Source organism: Sinocyclocheilus anshuiensis, unplaced genomic scaffold (genome assembly GCF_001515605.1).
Source record: "Sinocyclocheilus anshuiensis isolate Anshui unplaced genomic scaffold, SAMN03320099.WGS_v1.1 scaffold1885, whole genome shotgun sequence".
Classification (NCBI taxonomy): Eukaryota; Metazoa; Chordata; class Actinopteri; order Cypriniformes; family Cyprinidae; genus Sinocyclocheilus; species Sinocyclocheilus anshuiensis.
The window spans coordinates 469,174-485,472 of record NW_015542322.1 but is presented as its reverse complement, the minus strand read 5'-3'; the positions used below and the strand labels follow the sequence as shown (position 1 = coordinate 485,472).

The window sequence follows — 16,299 nt, the reverse complement described above, 5'->3', positions numbered from 1 at the left end:
AGAGGGAGACAGCTGTTGTAATGTATACACACAGACCCATTAGAACCTCGAGCTGTTGTGTCTGCTGATGGATTGCACTTCATTTGGATCTCTGATTTAAACAAGTAACACATAATCCAAACCTCTGACTTGACTTTTTTTCCCACATCATGCTCTCTGTCTCTCTCTCCGTCGGTCTCTCACACACGTCTTGTTCCTCTGAAGGGCAGCGCTGGGGGACTCTCATTTGATGACAAGGCTGAACATGCACTTGTGCAATTGGCGGTTACGTGAGTGTGTGTTTGTGTGTGGCAGACACACTCGGGACTCCCACTCTTCAGGATTCTTCCTTTTAATTCCTTAATTGGATTAATGTCGCTCTGAGCCTGGAATCAGGCGATTAGTATGCACATGAACCGATTTCCTTAAGCGCTCACACAAGAGTCACTCTCTCTCGTTCAGCCGCGTTTCGCGCCACGGACGTAAATAAACACACATTCCCATTGGGGATCCACCTGACAAGACAGCATCATCCTTTATAACTCACTGTATTCCCGCCGTAATGACTCTGCCGCTGGTTTTTCACAGCGACTGGGCTTCCCCAGGTTCAGCGCGCCACCCCCCCACACGCCGTTTGGACATTTTTTTGGCAGCTATGTTTCTTTTTAGACCTCCCACCATCCTTTCCTTTCCTCCAATCCCTCTGTTCATGTATCAACAGCGTTTCATTTCTGCAGTTTGGTTTATTAGAGGTGGTGGAAGGAGGGGGAAGTTAGTAGGATGGGCGCAGGCAATAATTTCAGCCTTTGCAGCTGACGCTCGGCCCACGGCGCACTCGAGATGGAGGAAAAGAGAGAGAAAAAAGTCAATAAAGCAAAGCAAACAAGCGGAAACATTTTATTAAAGGGAAGTTGGCGGAGGGCATAAAGGAGAGGAGGAGCGAGGGCTTTATATGCCGTTCAGTACAGTGGGGGTAGTGCAAACCAGACTTCTGACTTGTGGTGTAAAGTCTGGTCCACTTTGCTGCATATTTTGGCCAAAACGCTGAATTCAGTTTGCTTTTGTCTGAATTTGGCATTTAGATGGCAATCCGGTAATTTTTCTTCCTCTCAAGCTCTCATAATATTAACCTGGTGCCTTGTAAACACTGTTTTGTTTCCCTCAGACTGAACCTGTGCACTGCACTTGTATTGCTGTTGCTGTGAGTTTCATTAGTGCTTTCTAGTTTTGTGTTCAGCAGGCGGTCAGTGTCAGCGGTCTGCGGGTGTGCTGTCCGAGGCAGAGACTACTGGGCTACATGCTGGCCAGTTGAATCATGCCGGAGGTTTTAGGTTCATTTATGGTGATGGTCTTAAACCAGGCCTGAGTGGATCTGGTTTCCCTTTCTTTCTGCTTTCATTAATTTTCATTAAATGGATCATAGATCTAATATTTAGATTTTCCCAAGTCTCCAGGAGTTCAGGGCAGAATGAGTGGCTGCTGTGGTTTTCTGATGTTTCCATATAATGCTGTGTTAATCTCGACAAATTTGCTAAAAAATTATGTTTTTGTCGACAAGATAAATAATTACATCAATTTTAATTAAAATATGTAGATTTTTTTCTGACAAAGTATAATTTAATTGGTGCTGTCAAATGATTAATCACGATTAATCGCATCCAAAATAAAAGTTTTTGTTTACATAATATATTTGTGTGTACTGTGTATATTTATTATGCATATATAAATACACACACATGCATGTATATTTCAGAAAAATATGTTTTGTTTATATATTAAATATATTTCTATATAATATAAATTATATGAATATAAATATATACATGTAAATACATGTAAATATTTTCAAAATATATACTGTATGTGTGTATTTATATAAGAAATATAAACAGTACACACATATATTATGCAAACAAAAACTTTTATTTTGGATGCGATTAATCACGATTAATCGTTTGACAACACTAAATTTAATATAAAATGTTTAAATATTTAGTTTAATTTACTTTTCAAATTAATTATTTTTGTTGTTATAAAATGTTAATATTGTCAACAAAATTACAGTCAAATTATAGTTAATGAAACGTTTGTTTGTCAAGATGAAAATGTCGATTTTAGTTAAAATTAGTTAAAATATGGGGTGGAAATGCAAGATATTTTTTTATAACTAGATATAAATGTATATATATATATATATATATATATTTTAAATATTACATTTTCTTGTCAACTAAATAATTTTTGTGTTTTTTTTTAAAGCACAATGTTAATCTTGTCAACAAAATTACTGTAAAAATAGATATTTGTAAATAAAAATGTGCATCGATTTTAATTGAAATATACAGTTTGTGAAAATATAAGGTGAAAACGCAAGATATTTTTTGAAGACAAAATATCTAGTTTAAGTTCATATAACTAAATATTTAAATATTTTTCTCATCAAATGTTTTTTTATTAGATGCCGTTTTAGAGTAAAATTGACTATAATTAATAAATGTGACATGTTGAAATATTGAATTATTCTATGACTAAAACAAAAACATATACACTATGACTAAGACAAAAACACGCATAGAAAAATTAACAGTCTTATATTTTTGACTGGAAAAGACCCTTTTAAAGTGGTGGATTTTGCCAGATTTGAGGTGAACACACCCATAAAGCATTGGCGAATAGTGACTACAGTGCTCTCGGAGAACACAGGCCTTTCATTTCGGTAGTAGAGCCCGTGGGAAGGTGGTGGGGACATTTGGGAGGAGAAGACGGCCGTAATGTGCTGGGAATTCTGTAGCTTCGATTATACCGTTTCATGTAGCGGGAAACTGTTCCTAGACCAGCGCAAAAAGCCTGCTTTCTTTCATCCTGAGGCGAGTGAGTGGGTGAGAGGACACAAAGTGTCTTGACGGCTGTGATCCCAGCATCCACCCCGGCACCAGCGGCCTAACGTCTTTCCAGACCTGTAATTCCACTGGTCTTTTCCTGCTTTCTTGACTTTTTTTCCCCCCTGCTTGCTGTCGTTTCTGCCTGGGGCTTGAGCTGTGGCCTGGTGCTCTGTTTATCTTGTGAGAGCAGTCATTTAGTAATTTCACACCCATAAACGTCTTCCTTAACCTCATCCCTCTCACCCACGTTAATTAACTTTTATCAGTTTAGGAAATGAAACCGCACTCGCCTTCACCTCGCTGTTTAATTGGTGGTGTTGGTTGTTTTAGAGGACATGAGGGCAGAGTCTTTGTCAGGGGAGACACACAGGAAACCACAGCGGTATGCACTGAAACTAACATTACGTGTGGTGTTTTTTTCATCTGCACAGAATTCACTGTTGTTGATCTTGTAAATGTTATGCAGACATCGTCTTAAGCGCAAATCGTTCTATTAAACTCACTGTTTCATATGAGAATAATTTCTGAGGGATCATGTGACACTGAAGACCGGCTGGTGAAAATTCAGCTTTGCATCACTACATTTTCAAATATATTAAAATAGAAAGATTTAAAAATTTGATATTGTTTTAATTGTATTTAATTAACAAAAAATTTATAAATACACACACATGCATGTATATATTTAAGAAAAATATGTTATATATTTGTATATTAAATATATTTATATATAATATCAATTTAAATATATAAAATATATACATGTAAATACATGTAAATATTTTCAAAATATATACTGTATGTGTGTATTTATATAAACAGAATAAATATACACAGTACTACACACATATATTAGCATCGTTTGACAACACTAAATTTAATATAAAATGTTTAAATATTTAGTTTAATTTACTTTTCAAATTAATTATTTTTGTTGTTATAAAATGTTAATATTGTCAACAAAATTACAGTCAAATTATAGTTAATGAAACGTTTGTTTGTCAAGATGAAAATGTCGATTTTAGTTAAAATTAGTTAAAATATGGGGTGGAAATGCAAGATATTTTTTTATAACTAGATATAAATGTATATATATATATATATATATACATTGTTTAAATATTACATTTTCTTGTCAACTAAATAATTTTTGTGTTTTTTTTTAAAGCACAATGTTAATCTTGTCAACAAAATTACTGTAAAAATAGATATTTGTAAATAAAAATGTGCATCGATTTTAATTGAAATATACAGTTTGTGAAAATATAAGGTGAAAACGCAACATATTTTTTGAAGACAAAATATCTAGTTTAAGTTCATATAACTAAATATTTAAATATTTTTCTCATCAAATGTTTTTTTATTAGATGCCGTTTTAGAGTAAAATTGACTATAATTAATAAATGTGACATGTTGAAATATTGAATTATTCTATGACTAAAACAAAAACATATACACTATGACTAAGACAAAAACACGCATAGAAAAATTAACAGTCTTATATTTTTGACTGGAAAAGACCCTTTTAAAGTGGTGGATTTTGCCAGATTTGAGGTGAACACACCCATAAAGCATTGGCGAATAGTGACTACAGTGCTCTCGGAGAACACAGGCCTTTCATTTCGGTAGTAGAGCCCGTGGGAAGGTGGTGGGGACATTTGGGAGGAGAAGACGGCCGTAATGTGCTGGGAATTCTGTAGCTTCGATTATACCGTTTCATGTAGCGGGAAACTGTTCCTAGACCAGCGCAAAAAGCCTGCTTTCTTTCATCCTGAGGCGAGTGAGTGGGTGAGAGGACACAAAGTGTCTTGACGGCTGTGATCCCAGCATCCACCCCGGCACCAGCGGCCTAACGTCTTTCCAGACCTGTAATTCCACTGGTCTTTTCCTGCTTTCTTGACTTTTTTTCCCCCCTGCTTGCTGTCGTTTCTGCCTGGGGCTTGAGCTGTGGCCTGGTGCTCTGTTTATCTTGTGAGAGCAGTCATTTAGTAATTTCACACCCATAAACGTCTTCCTTAACCTCATCCCTCTCACCCACGTTAATTAACTTTTATCAGTTTAGGAAATGAAACCGCACTCGCCTTCACCTCGCTGTTTAATTGGTGGTGTTGGTTGTTTTAGAGGACATGAGGGCAGAGTCTTTGTCAGGGGAGACACACAGGAAACCACAGCGGTATGCACTGAAACTAACATTACGTGTGGTGTTTTTTTCATCTGCACAGAATTCACTGTTGTTGATCTTGTAAATGTTATGCAGACATCGTCTTAAGCGCAAATCGTTCTATTAAACTCACTGTTTAATAGGCTGATTTGATGATTCTATATGCTGCATCGCACCACAAGCGAATTGTCTCCGGTGAGCTGCCTTATCTTTAAATTACATTGTCTAAAGTTTATTAAAGCCGTGCCTCTGTAGCATATAGGTTAATCAAGCTTATTGGAGCGTTGCAAATTCGCTTTGTTTCTTTCGCTGCTGAGAAAAAACAAAAGATGTATGTGGAAATATAATGACCGTCCGTTTGGTTTGTATGTATTGTGCATGTGTAATGGATTTGATTTAACCCTTGTTGGCTTGAATGTATAAAGTCTTGCACATTTTCCTTCAGGGATGAATAAAGTTGTATCTCTTTGATGCTCTTCGATCCAGGGTTTCCTCATTATCATTCCATCACCCTCTTTTTCACTCTCTCTTTTGTGTGCGTCTGTGTTTTGGGTGATGTAGGTCAGTGGCTCTCAACATGGTTTTGCTTCAGGACTCAGATCAAGTCCATTTTAAAAGTCTGTTGTTTTCTACACTAACTGTGGTTTGTTGCAGCATTTAGAATTATTTTGTCAGACAGAAACCCATCTTTGGGTGTCATGTGGTAATCATTATTTGGATGAGAGTGTATTACAGCCTGTTTCTTGTTCTCCTTTGTAGGTCTTGTCGCAAAGTGAGTGTGTGTGTGTGTGTGTGTGTGTGTGTGTGAGAGAGAGAGAGAGAGAAAGAGGCTACAGCAGACAGATCACAGGGACTTCATTAACTGTGTATTAGAACAGACTGCACACTTATGTTCCAAAACTCTGTCTCTCTTTCATTTTAGTGTCTCATACCCCTATTTTTGTATCTCTCTCTCTGTCTCTCTCTCTCTCTCTCTCTCTCTCTCTCATTAACTTTTATTCTTGATAATTCATTTAGTCTTTCCCCACAATTGTACTCTATTTCTGTCTAATTTAGTTAGAACGATTATTTTTGGCTGAATGTTAGAATTTTGTACATTTATCAAATCTTCATGAATTGTCTCTTTATAATGGCTGCACTGTAATTGTGGAGGACAACGTCATAATTTTCAATAATTCAATTCAATAATACTGTCATTTTGAGAATTGGTCTGATTTTGTACCATTTGTAATTTTGTCCTGCAGGCAGTGGACTAATAGGGAACTCCTCTGCCTCCTTCATGGGAACGTTTCTGGCCAGCAGTCTGGGCTCTCCTCCCTCACACCCCAGCGGACCCCCATCATCCCCCTCTTCTCCACCCTATCGCTCTGGACCACACTCCACAGCCCCGTCACAGATCTGGTTCCCACACTCACATGAAGGTGATCTATCTATCCGTCTGTGTGTCTGTTCTTCTGTTGATCATTTTATCTAATTGTATCTATAGTTCTAAATATCCTTCTATCTATTATGTCCATCTGTCTGTTATGTCTATTGTTCTGTCTATTTATCGATCTATCATTCTATCTGTCTATCTGCATCTGTAGTTCTTTCCATGTATTGTTCTTTATCTATCTATCTATCTATCTATCTATCTATCTATCTATCTATCTATCTATCTATCTGTCTGTCTGTCTGTCTGTCTGTCTGTCTTTTTCTCCATTGTTCTGTCTGCGGTATCTGTAGAAATACCCAGCATGCTTTCTAATACAGACAAAAGCACAATTTACAGTATGTTTGAGAGTCAGTGTGCTGTGCTATATTAGAGTACAGGCTTCTTCATTTCTGTTTTTTTATGTATATGATCTTGAACGTGTTTTCCCCTTGCAAGCACTCAGTCTGCTTATATTTTAATTTAGACTGTCCATAATGCGCAATATGTTCTTTTGAATGTATATAGCTCTTTATATAAATGTTTATGCCTTGAGTGTGTGTGTAAGCATAGCGTGTATTTGTGTTAACATGCGCACATGGCTGTTCTTTTTAAATAGTATGCACAGCTGAGCACTTGCTATTGGTATTTTCACAGAACCGTGTACAACCGCGTACAAGTGTATGTGTGTGTGTATCGGTGCGGGTTAACTGCTCTGTATCTGCGGAGCTCTTGGCAGCTGGCAGAATGGAACAGTAATTGTGGTTGGCAGCGAACACAGTGGTGTTACTGCTGGCACCCAGCGCTACTGTAACTGAATGACTGAACAAATCTGCGCGTGCGAGACGGAACGAGAGAGTTAGAGGGAGAGGGGAAAAAAATACGGCGCCGTAGCCGACCTAGCGCATATTCTGCTGCGCACGGAGCTTTATATAAACCATCAATAACCTTACAACAATAACAATAATCATAACTATAATGATGATGCTTCTGGTTACCACCATAAAAATAATAATAATAATAAAACTAATAACAATATTATTAATAACAGAATGTGTCTATAATGATGAAAACGGCCCCATCGTGATGATAAGAGCTCATTATCTTTAATTGTGCTTAGCCCCTTGAAGCAGCTGATTGGATAGCTCCGTTTCCCCCCCAGCCGTGTCCCTGCGCTCCTTCCTTCATTTGCATAAAAAGCATGTCATCAAAACGAGCCATGCAATTACCCCAGCCCCGTTCCCCTGGAGACGGTCCAGCTACCCATGATGTGACGCCCCACCTGACCCATTAGGCCAAGGGGGTGAAGGGGGAGGACAGGAGAGAAAATCGTTAGTTGATTGGATGCAGCGGGATCTCCTGTGTGGTCTGGGAAATTGATGATTAATATTCATTAACTTTATGAGGATGGTGCTGTAATGTCTGTTGGCAATTTAGTAAATTACTTTAAAAGCAAAAAATAAAAAAATAAAGGCGAGGAAATGCATTTTGAGCATCATTGTGATGGGATTTTATGGGGAAGTTGGGCTACGGTCGTCTGGTCACCTGATTGCCAAGAGACGTTGCAATGAGGCTCAACATTAGAGGCTCCTATTTTTGGGGGTTGATGTGGGGTTTCCTCAGCCAGACCCAGGGGTCTCGTGACCCTCACGGTTAAACCCAACAGCAACGGTCTACTTCCTGCTCAGACAACTGACAGTCACACAGAGGGTGTGCATCTGTGTGGGTACGTGAATGCGGTTTTAACTGAGAGATGCTGAGGGTTAGAAGCATCACCACAGGGAGGTGCTGGCTTCCGGACTCTGCTAAGCATGTGTGTGTGTGTGTGTCCTCTCTGCCTTTTGGCCCCTCGGCTCCTCTTTTGGCTATGAACGGTTTGTGGTCAGGCACCGCTTTTCAGTGCCTCCTTTATCTCCCCAACAAATCTGCGCGTGCGAGACGGAACGAGAGAGTTAGAGGGAGAGGGGAAAAAAATACGGCGCCGTAGCCGACCTAGCGCATATTCTGCTGCGCACGGAGCTTTATATAAACCATCAATAACCTTACAACAATAACAATAATCATAACTATAATGATGATGCTTCTGGTTACCACCATAAAAATAATAATAATAATAAAACTAATAACAATATTATTAATAACAGAATGTGTCTATAATGATGAAAACGGCCCCATCGTGATGATAAGAGCTCATTATCTTTAATTGTGCTTAGCCCCTTGAAGCAGCTGATTGGATAGCTCCGTTTCCCCCCCAGCCGTGTCCCTGCGCTCCTTCCTTCATTTGCATAAAAAGCATGTCATCAAAACGAGCCATGCAATTACCCCAGCCCCGTTCCCCTGGAGACGGTCCAGCTACCCATGATGTGACGCCCCACCTGACCCATTAGGCCAAGGGGGTGAAGGGGGAGGACAGGAGAGAAAATCGTTAGTTGATTGGATGCAGCGGGATCTCCTGTGTGGTCTGGGAAATTGATGATTAATATTCATTAACTTTATGAGGATGGTGCTGTAATGTCTGTTGGCAATTTAGTAAATTACTTTAAAAGCAAAAAATAAAAAAATAAAGGCGAGGAAATGCATTTTGAGCATCATTGTGATGGGATTTTATGGGGAAGTTGGGCTACGGTCGTCTGGTCACCTGATTGCCAAGAGACGTTGCAATGAGGCTCAACATTAGAGGCTCCTATTTTTGGGGGTTGATGTGGGGTTTCCTCAGCCAGACCCAGGGGTCTCGTGACCCTCACGGTTAAACCCAACAGCAACGGTCTACTTCCTGCTCAGACAACTGACAGTCACACAGAGGGTGTGCATCTGTGTGGGTACGTGAATGCGGTTTTAACTGAGAGATGCTGAGGGTTAGAAGCATCACCACAGGGAGGTGCTGGCTTCCGGACTCTGCTAAGCATGTGTGTGTGTGTGTGTCCTCTCTGCCTTTTGGCCCCTCGGCTCCTCTTTTGGCTATGAACGGTTTGTGGTCAGGCACCGCTTTTCAGTGCCTCCTTTATCTCCCCCGGTCACAGGTGTGTGTGTGTGTGTGCGTGTGTGTAAATGTGTATCTGAGAAAGTTTGTGTTTGTAGTCATATCATAAAAATAAGCCAACGATGAGACATGCTGGCTCAACCTAACTGATAACCAGATAACTAAACGCCCAACCGCCCCATGGCAGACAGATCAGCCAAAGGTGTGTGTTTTCCATACAAAAAAACACAAGATATGGAGTGGACTCAAACCGTTATACTCAAAATATTCAAAACGTGCTTTTTTTTCTTCCATGGAACACAATTAGAGTTATTTACAATGCATTTTCTATGCAAAGTATATATAATAACTGTCAAACTACAGAAAGGATATAGAAACACCATAAAAGTGGTTGACGTCTATAATAGCTTATGGCAAATAGACTGACATTTAAGTCATTACACAATGATAATCTTCCCCTTTCAGTATTATGGAAGTAGTGACAAATCTATTTTCCCATATTTGAACGTACATCCAAGTGTAATGGAAAAAAATTTAGGGCAGGGACTTGCTTCTGTCCATTGGTTGGATGACGGTTAAGATATTTTAATTAACATTTTTGAGGTAAAAAAAGAGAAAGCAACACATGCATGGATAAATCGTTCACAATTAGATAAATATGTACTTTCATTTTAATTTCATGCCAGTTTTGAGTGCTGTGACTGAATCGAATCAGTGAGTTGAATTCGAGAACTGAATCCAGTTTCCATGTCACTGAATCATTTCAAAAAGAGAATTTTTCTCATTTTACAAACTAAATAACACAATTCAAAGATCTGACACAAATTAACGATTCATTTGCATTTCATTTGTCATGAACTCTCAAGATTTTCAGTGAATAATGACTTAATTTTTGGTTTTATTTACACACAAAGCTATCGTATGATTTCAAAAGATATAGAATACAGCCCAGGAGTTATATGAATCACTTTTATGATACTTTCATGGTGCTTTTTGTGATTTTGTAACTTGACAGCCCCATTTACATTCATTATACTGAAAATAGTTTAATAGTTTCATTTAAATAAACAAATTTAGTTGACTAACTTTCAACATTTTTTTATTTATTTAAATGTAGCTAAAATAAATTGTTTGCAACCACTTGCCTTAAAAAAATGTAGTATAATTTTTTTTAGTGTGGAAGAAAGAAACTCTTACAGGTTTAGGTTTCATACAGGTCATGACATGAGGATGAGTACATTTTGGGGATGAGTTGTCCCTTTAATTCTAAGCATGCTTGTCAGAGTGAATTTAGAATTAAGATTTTAAATGGTGCTATTTTTAACCTTTTCCATAAATGCTTTCCTGTAACACTAAAGTGAGGCTGTGTGTGAACACACATCACTATCAAGTTAAAAGCAACCTGGACACCTGTTTTCCCATCTGCTTGAACCCTCTGAGAAACATCAGGTTGTGCCTGACCAAAGGATGCTTGTGTTTATTTTATCCCTCTTTCTTTCACGCACACACTCACACACAATTGCGCCCTCTAAATCCTCTAAACAAGTGTTGTGAGAGGCATTAACCGCACAGCTGAGTGCTTCGCTGGGTGTTAATGTAAAATGCCTGGAGCAGGTAGAAGTGAAGTCGGAACAGCAAAAGCTCTAAGATTTAATATTTTGAGTGCGTGTAAGTGTGTTAGGTAGGTCTGCGCAGTACATTTGTGCGAGAGAGAAAAGGAGAGCGAGGGAGTTGGCTCAAAGCAACAGAGAGGGGATCACCTTTGAAGTCCCGGCTGGTGGAGGAAGCCAGGCTTGGCACGTTGCATGCAGTGACTGTGAATATGTGTGTGTGTGTGGACTGTGTTTAGCCTGGGAAAAGACATGGAGACAGTTTGTATATTTCATAATAAATGAGAGTGTAAGAGGAAAATAATTGGTTACAGTAGCTCATGTAAACCCGCTCAAATATATGTTCTCCCACACACACACACTCTCTGTCCAAATGATTGTTTTTAAGGACTGAATCCAGGAAGCCCCAATCGGCATGCTGCCAGCTGGCCAAACTCCAGTGTCGGGCACCCAGCCAACACACAGATCTGCCACCCGAGACTCTCTCGCTCTCTTTTTCATACATACTCTCTTTCTCTCTGTCTCATTGTCCATCTTTCTTTTATCTCTCACTCATTCAATACCTGAGTTCCTTCTCCTTGATGTTCTGAACCACTCTTCCTCTACATTTATGTTTTTCTCGTTCCTTTCTCATTTTTCCACTTTATCCACTCCTCTTCCCTTTTAAAACTTTTTTTCCATCATTTGTTGCTTTGAGGTTGTAACATCTTCTCTTACTATTGATTATCGATAGCCCATCATCTCTCATTTTCTTTTTTCCACCAAACTTGAAATTGCATCATATGACCCATTTTAAAAATCAGTTCAGCTGCATGTTATCGCAGTCCATTGTTCTCCATCTAGATTTTTTATGTAAATTATCCCTTAGTCTATAATGAACAATATAACTTACTAAAAAGAATTGTTTATATTAATTATAATTATTATTCAGTTCAAGTTTATTGGTATAGCGCTTTTCACGATGCAAATTGTTGCAAAGCAGCTTTACAGAAAATGTATATATTTAGTAGTAACTTATCAGTGGTGACTATCTCAAGTTGATGCCCATTTTATTATGTAACAATAAATGTAATTACTCATTAAACATTGGCATCTTTTATTGTATTTCTGTTCTTGCCATTTTATTAAAGCAATAAGGCATCTGAGGCTTTACGTTACAGTGGTTTTACCACAGATTTGAAAGAAAAGCGGCCTTGTGTGGCTTATTGTGTCTTTTTTCCTGCAACCACAGTGGCCACATTCTGCAGCCGTTGATTCAGCACATCTCGCAATTAACAGAGCTGACAAGATCCCCTCCTCTCCTCCTCCTCTTCCCCTCTCTGTTCTGCTCTCTCCTCCCTCCGTCTGCCTGCTTCGTTCTGCTGCTTCGCTTCAGTTAGAGGGTTAGATGGGCACGTTTGAGTCAGCCCTGTTTCCTTTTTATATTGTACTCCTTGCTTTATCTTAATATCGGTTTCATTGACAAAATATGTATTGCAAAAATAAAATGTTTGTGGTGTAGTGTTAACATATAAAAGTAAATAAATTACAGAATAAATAAAAAACACTTTTGTTAAACAATTATTAGGCTAAGCAAGGAATCAAGACAACAAATATTAAATATCTATAAAATGGAGAAAGGTGTGGTAATAACTGTAACAGAGACATGCATCTCTCTCACAGTCTCTCACTCCTTTTTCTTTGTCAGGAATCTTTGTTCATATACAGTATATATGATTAGAGAGGTGTGTGTGTCTCCATTGTCCTCTTCCAGCAGGTTGCACGACATGCTTTGGGTTTTGTACTTTACATGGATGGTGAATTTGTCATGCACATGACAGGCTGTAATCTGATGCGCTTTATTGTGCCTTACATGTAAAGGTATATGACTGTGTCATGGGTGCCAGTAGAGCTGGTACTGAGTTACACTTTGAGTGAATCTTAATGATTGGAACAGACTGACTAATTATTACCAATTCTTATTTTATTACTGGTACTTTTTTCTTTCAGTGATTTAGTTGTTTATATTAAACAGTCATGGCCATAAAATATTGTGAAATTGAAATTAGAAGTATTTTAGAGAGAAAGGAGAGGTAGGTGAGGTATGGAGTGGCAGCGAATAATTTGTTAATCATTTCTCATAGATTAAAGGGAAAATGACCTCCTTAAAACAAACATTGGCGTTCAGCTCACCAGTGTTAATGTCCCACCTGTACTTTTCACTGCTTCTCAGTCTTACAGAACAAAAACAGTGTCTTGGCTTCTGAGCCGAATCTCAGTTTGATCTGGCACACTGAGCTCCTGTGGCTACATCATTCTTCATGTAGATGAATACAGTTTTCATTCAGACTGGGGAGCTGTAGTTTACAATGACTGTGTTTGATTAGTTATGCGTGTGTGTCTCGTTCCTCTAGCCTGTAATGGTCTGTGCTGGACTGCGTTTATTGCTCATCATTAGAGTGTGATTGCTTTCAGACTGCCGTGCCGCTCTGCTCTAATTGTTGCCATTTAAATTAATTGTCGAAGGGAGGGATTGTGGTGATTGTTGCCTCCTCTTTTTTTCTCTCCTCTGGTCTGACCTCAACTGTGGTGGTCTGGTCTTGTCTGGTCTGTTCAGTTCTCATCTCCTTTTTGTCTCCTTTTTAAGACTGCATATAACATTGAAAAGTTTGGGGTCAGTAAGGAAATTAACAGTTGTATTATGCAACAATGCATTAAATTCATCAAGAATGACATTAAAGACTTTTATTAAAGACTTCTATTCTATTGAAGTTTCTATTTATACTGAAAAACAGTTTCCACAAAAATATTAGGTAGCTGTTTTCAACATTGATAATAGTAAAACATTTTTTTGCTTGAGCACCAATAAGCATATTAGAATGATTTCTGAAGGATCATGTGACACTGAAGAGTGGATAAATGGTTGATGAAAATTTTTTAATATACTAAAATAGAAAATATGCATTTTAAATTGTGCTAAGATTTCACAATATTACCGTTTTAACTGCATTTTTATCAATTAAATGCAGCCTTGATGATCTTAAAAGGTTTCTTTCAAAAATATAAAAAGAAATCTTATCGACCTCAAATGTTTGAATGCACTCAACACATATGTGACCCTGGACCACAAAACCTCCAGGGTCACATATATGCACTCAAGGACACACACACGTTTACAAATGACTGTGCTAATTGTCCCTCGTCTTAGTGCATGTTCATGGTTAATGTGTGCATCTCTCTGTTTCTCCACATGCTGCAGAAGCTTGTGTGTAACGCGCACTGCATATGTGTGCGTCGATAAAATTTATATTCTGTGGCTGTAGGAAACAGGTGCAGCCAGAAGGCCTGATATTACACATCTGGACTCCCCTGTGATGTCACTGTCAGCAGGACGCTCCACTGGTGTCAATTAGTAAGAGAGGCAGGAGAGGGGGAGATCTCCTTCCCTCCTCCTTTGTCTCTCAATCGCTCTCTCTCTCTTTTTCAGACACACTCACACATGTACCTACAGACACTTACGGTCTGTCTCTCTCTTAATCTGCCTCTCGAAATGATATGCTCCGTCTCTATCACACTCTCACTCCCGCATTCACATCTCTCGTTCTCATTTTTACCCTCTTGCTCGTTATTGATATACGTGTTACACAAAGGTTTAATTCATGCCCTGAATGTCTGTTACTGTAATGAAGTTCTTAATAAAGGTTCAGGAGGTGTGCTTTCATCAGTTTCACCAACCACAAAACGGTCAGTCAAGGCATACAGCATAGCCAAGCTGTTTAATTTTAATGATGAAATTTCGGTCCATATTTAGTCATTTTCAATTTTTGGCTGATAACCCATAACCACTTAAATTATGTAGAAATAAATAACAAAGAAAACTTAAAAACTAAAATCTAGCATTTTAAATGATGCAATGACAATGGATATTGAACAAAATTGAAATACATTTAAAATTTTAATTTAATAGTGCTATTAAATTATTTGTGTTTGTAAAGATTCATTTTAAGTGTTAGAAGATGGCAATGGTAATCTAAAGGGAAATTAGCATACAATTAAATATCCAATATTGACTGTTACCAATAAAAAAATTTCTGATATCAGATGATGATTGATTTGGTACCAATATATTGTGCATTAATTCGTCCATCTGTCTATTGTGTCAGGACAGACAGGGTCATGACAGTGTGTGTGCTTGTGTGTGTGTGTGTTTTGTAGGCTATGGGACAATGGCTCCGTGGAATGCTAAGGATGAGCATTATGCACTGCTGTTTACTTTGGCCCCAGACCGTTAAACTTTTAACTGCATCCAATTAAACTGTGTGCAAGGACAGGGTGTCTCAAACAAATACTTGCGCAAACACAGGAACACACACTCAAAAAGACACCGTTATACTCTACCCTTACACAGACTTCCATTTCACTGACAGACAGAAACACACGCTCACACACACACACACACACACACACACACCACAGATGGCTATAATAGCTCTGTGTTGTGGGCGGCTTAAGCGCATGACCCTTGTGTGCCTGGCCATTGACCTCTGCTGCTCTGTGGTTGGGTTTCAGCCATGTGCTTAGTTTACACATAAATACACCCCAGTGTAGCCTTCACTATCTCAGGACACAGTGCAGTGACCTTGAAGATGCAGAGTCACACTGAGCGGCCATTTACCTCCCTAGTCTGAATCAGTGGGATGTGCATGCATAGCTGTTAAAAGAGCATCTTGTATTACTGTTTCTCTGTGTATGTCTTTGTCTTTTATGTATATATTGATACATATATACAACTGCTTGAGAAATAATGTCTCTCTAGTATCTTTGGGTATACAATAGTGTGTGTGATGTTTGCTTTAACAAGAGCAACTAAAATGTATTTTAAAGGCTGTAATTGTAAACAGAAGTTCTAAAAGCTTTTGTTTAGTTGAATTACTCATAAATGTTGAGTAAAGAACTGAACTTGTTTGTGCATGGGTTTCTGGGAAAGGTTGTACCGTGCTGTAGGGCTTCATGAACCTGCGTCCAGCCACAGCAAAAGGCCAAAACTGTCACTGTCTTTTGTTACATTTGTTTATCCTGACAATGTTCTCTCCCCTCTTTCCTTTCTCTCTCTCAGCCCCAGGGTATCCCCGCTTTTCAGGGAGTCTAGCCCCCACCTTCCTGCCCATGAGCCCCCTGGATCACCATGGCAACAGCAGCGTACTCTATGGACAGCACCGCTTCTATGACTCTCAGAAAGGTGAGCGAGGTTCCATTTCTTCTGTCAATCAACAGTAAACAGACTATGAAAAAGTATT

The 16,299-nt window shown here is 38.6% G+C and overlaps 1 protein-coding gene across 1 annotated transcript in view; it reads left to right on the top strand.

The window, feature by feature from the left end:
- bahcc1b (BAH domain and coiled-coil containing 1b) overlaps window positions 1-16,299 on the top strand; it is a 100,697-nt gene that overhangs the window by 46,413 nt on the left and 37,985 nt on the right. Inside the window, exons 3-4 of the mRNA XM_016489335.1 lie at window positions 6,267-6,443; window positions 16,119-16,241. Of these exons, the coding sequence (XP_016344821.1) occupies window positions 6,267-6,443; window positions 16,119-16,241 (300 nt within the window). The remainder of the gene's footprint in view (window positions 1-6,266; window positions 6,444-16,118; window positions 16,242-16,299) is intronic.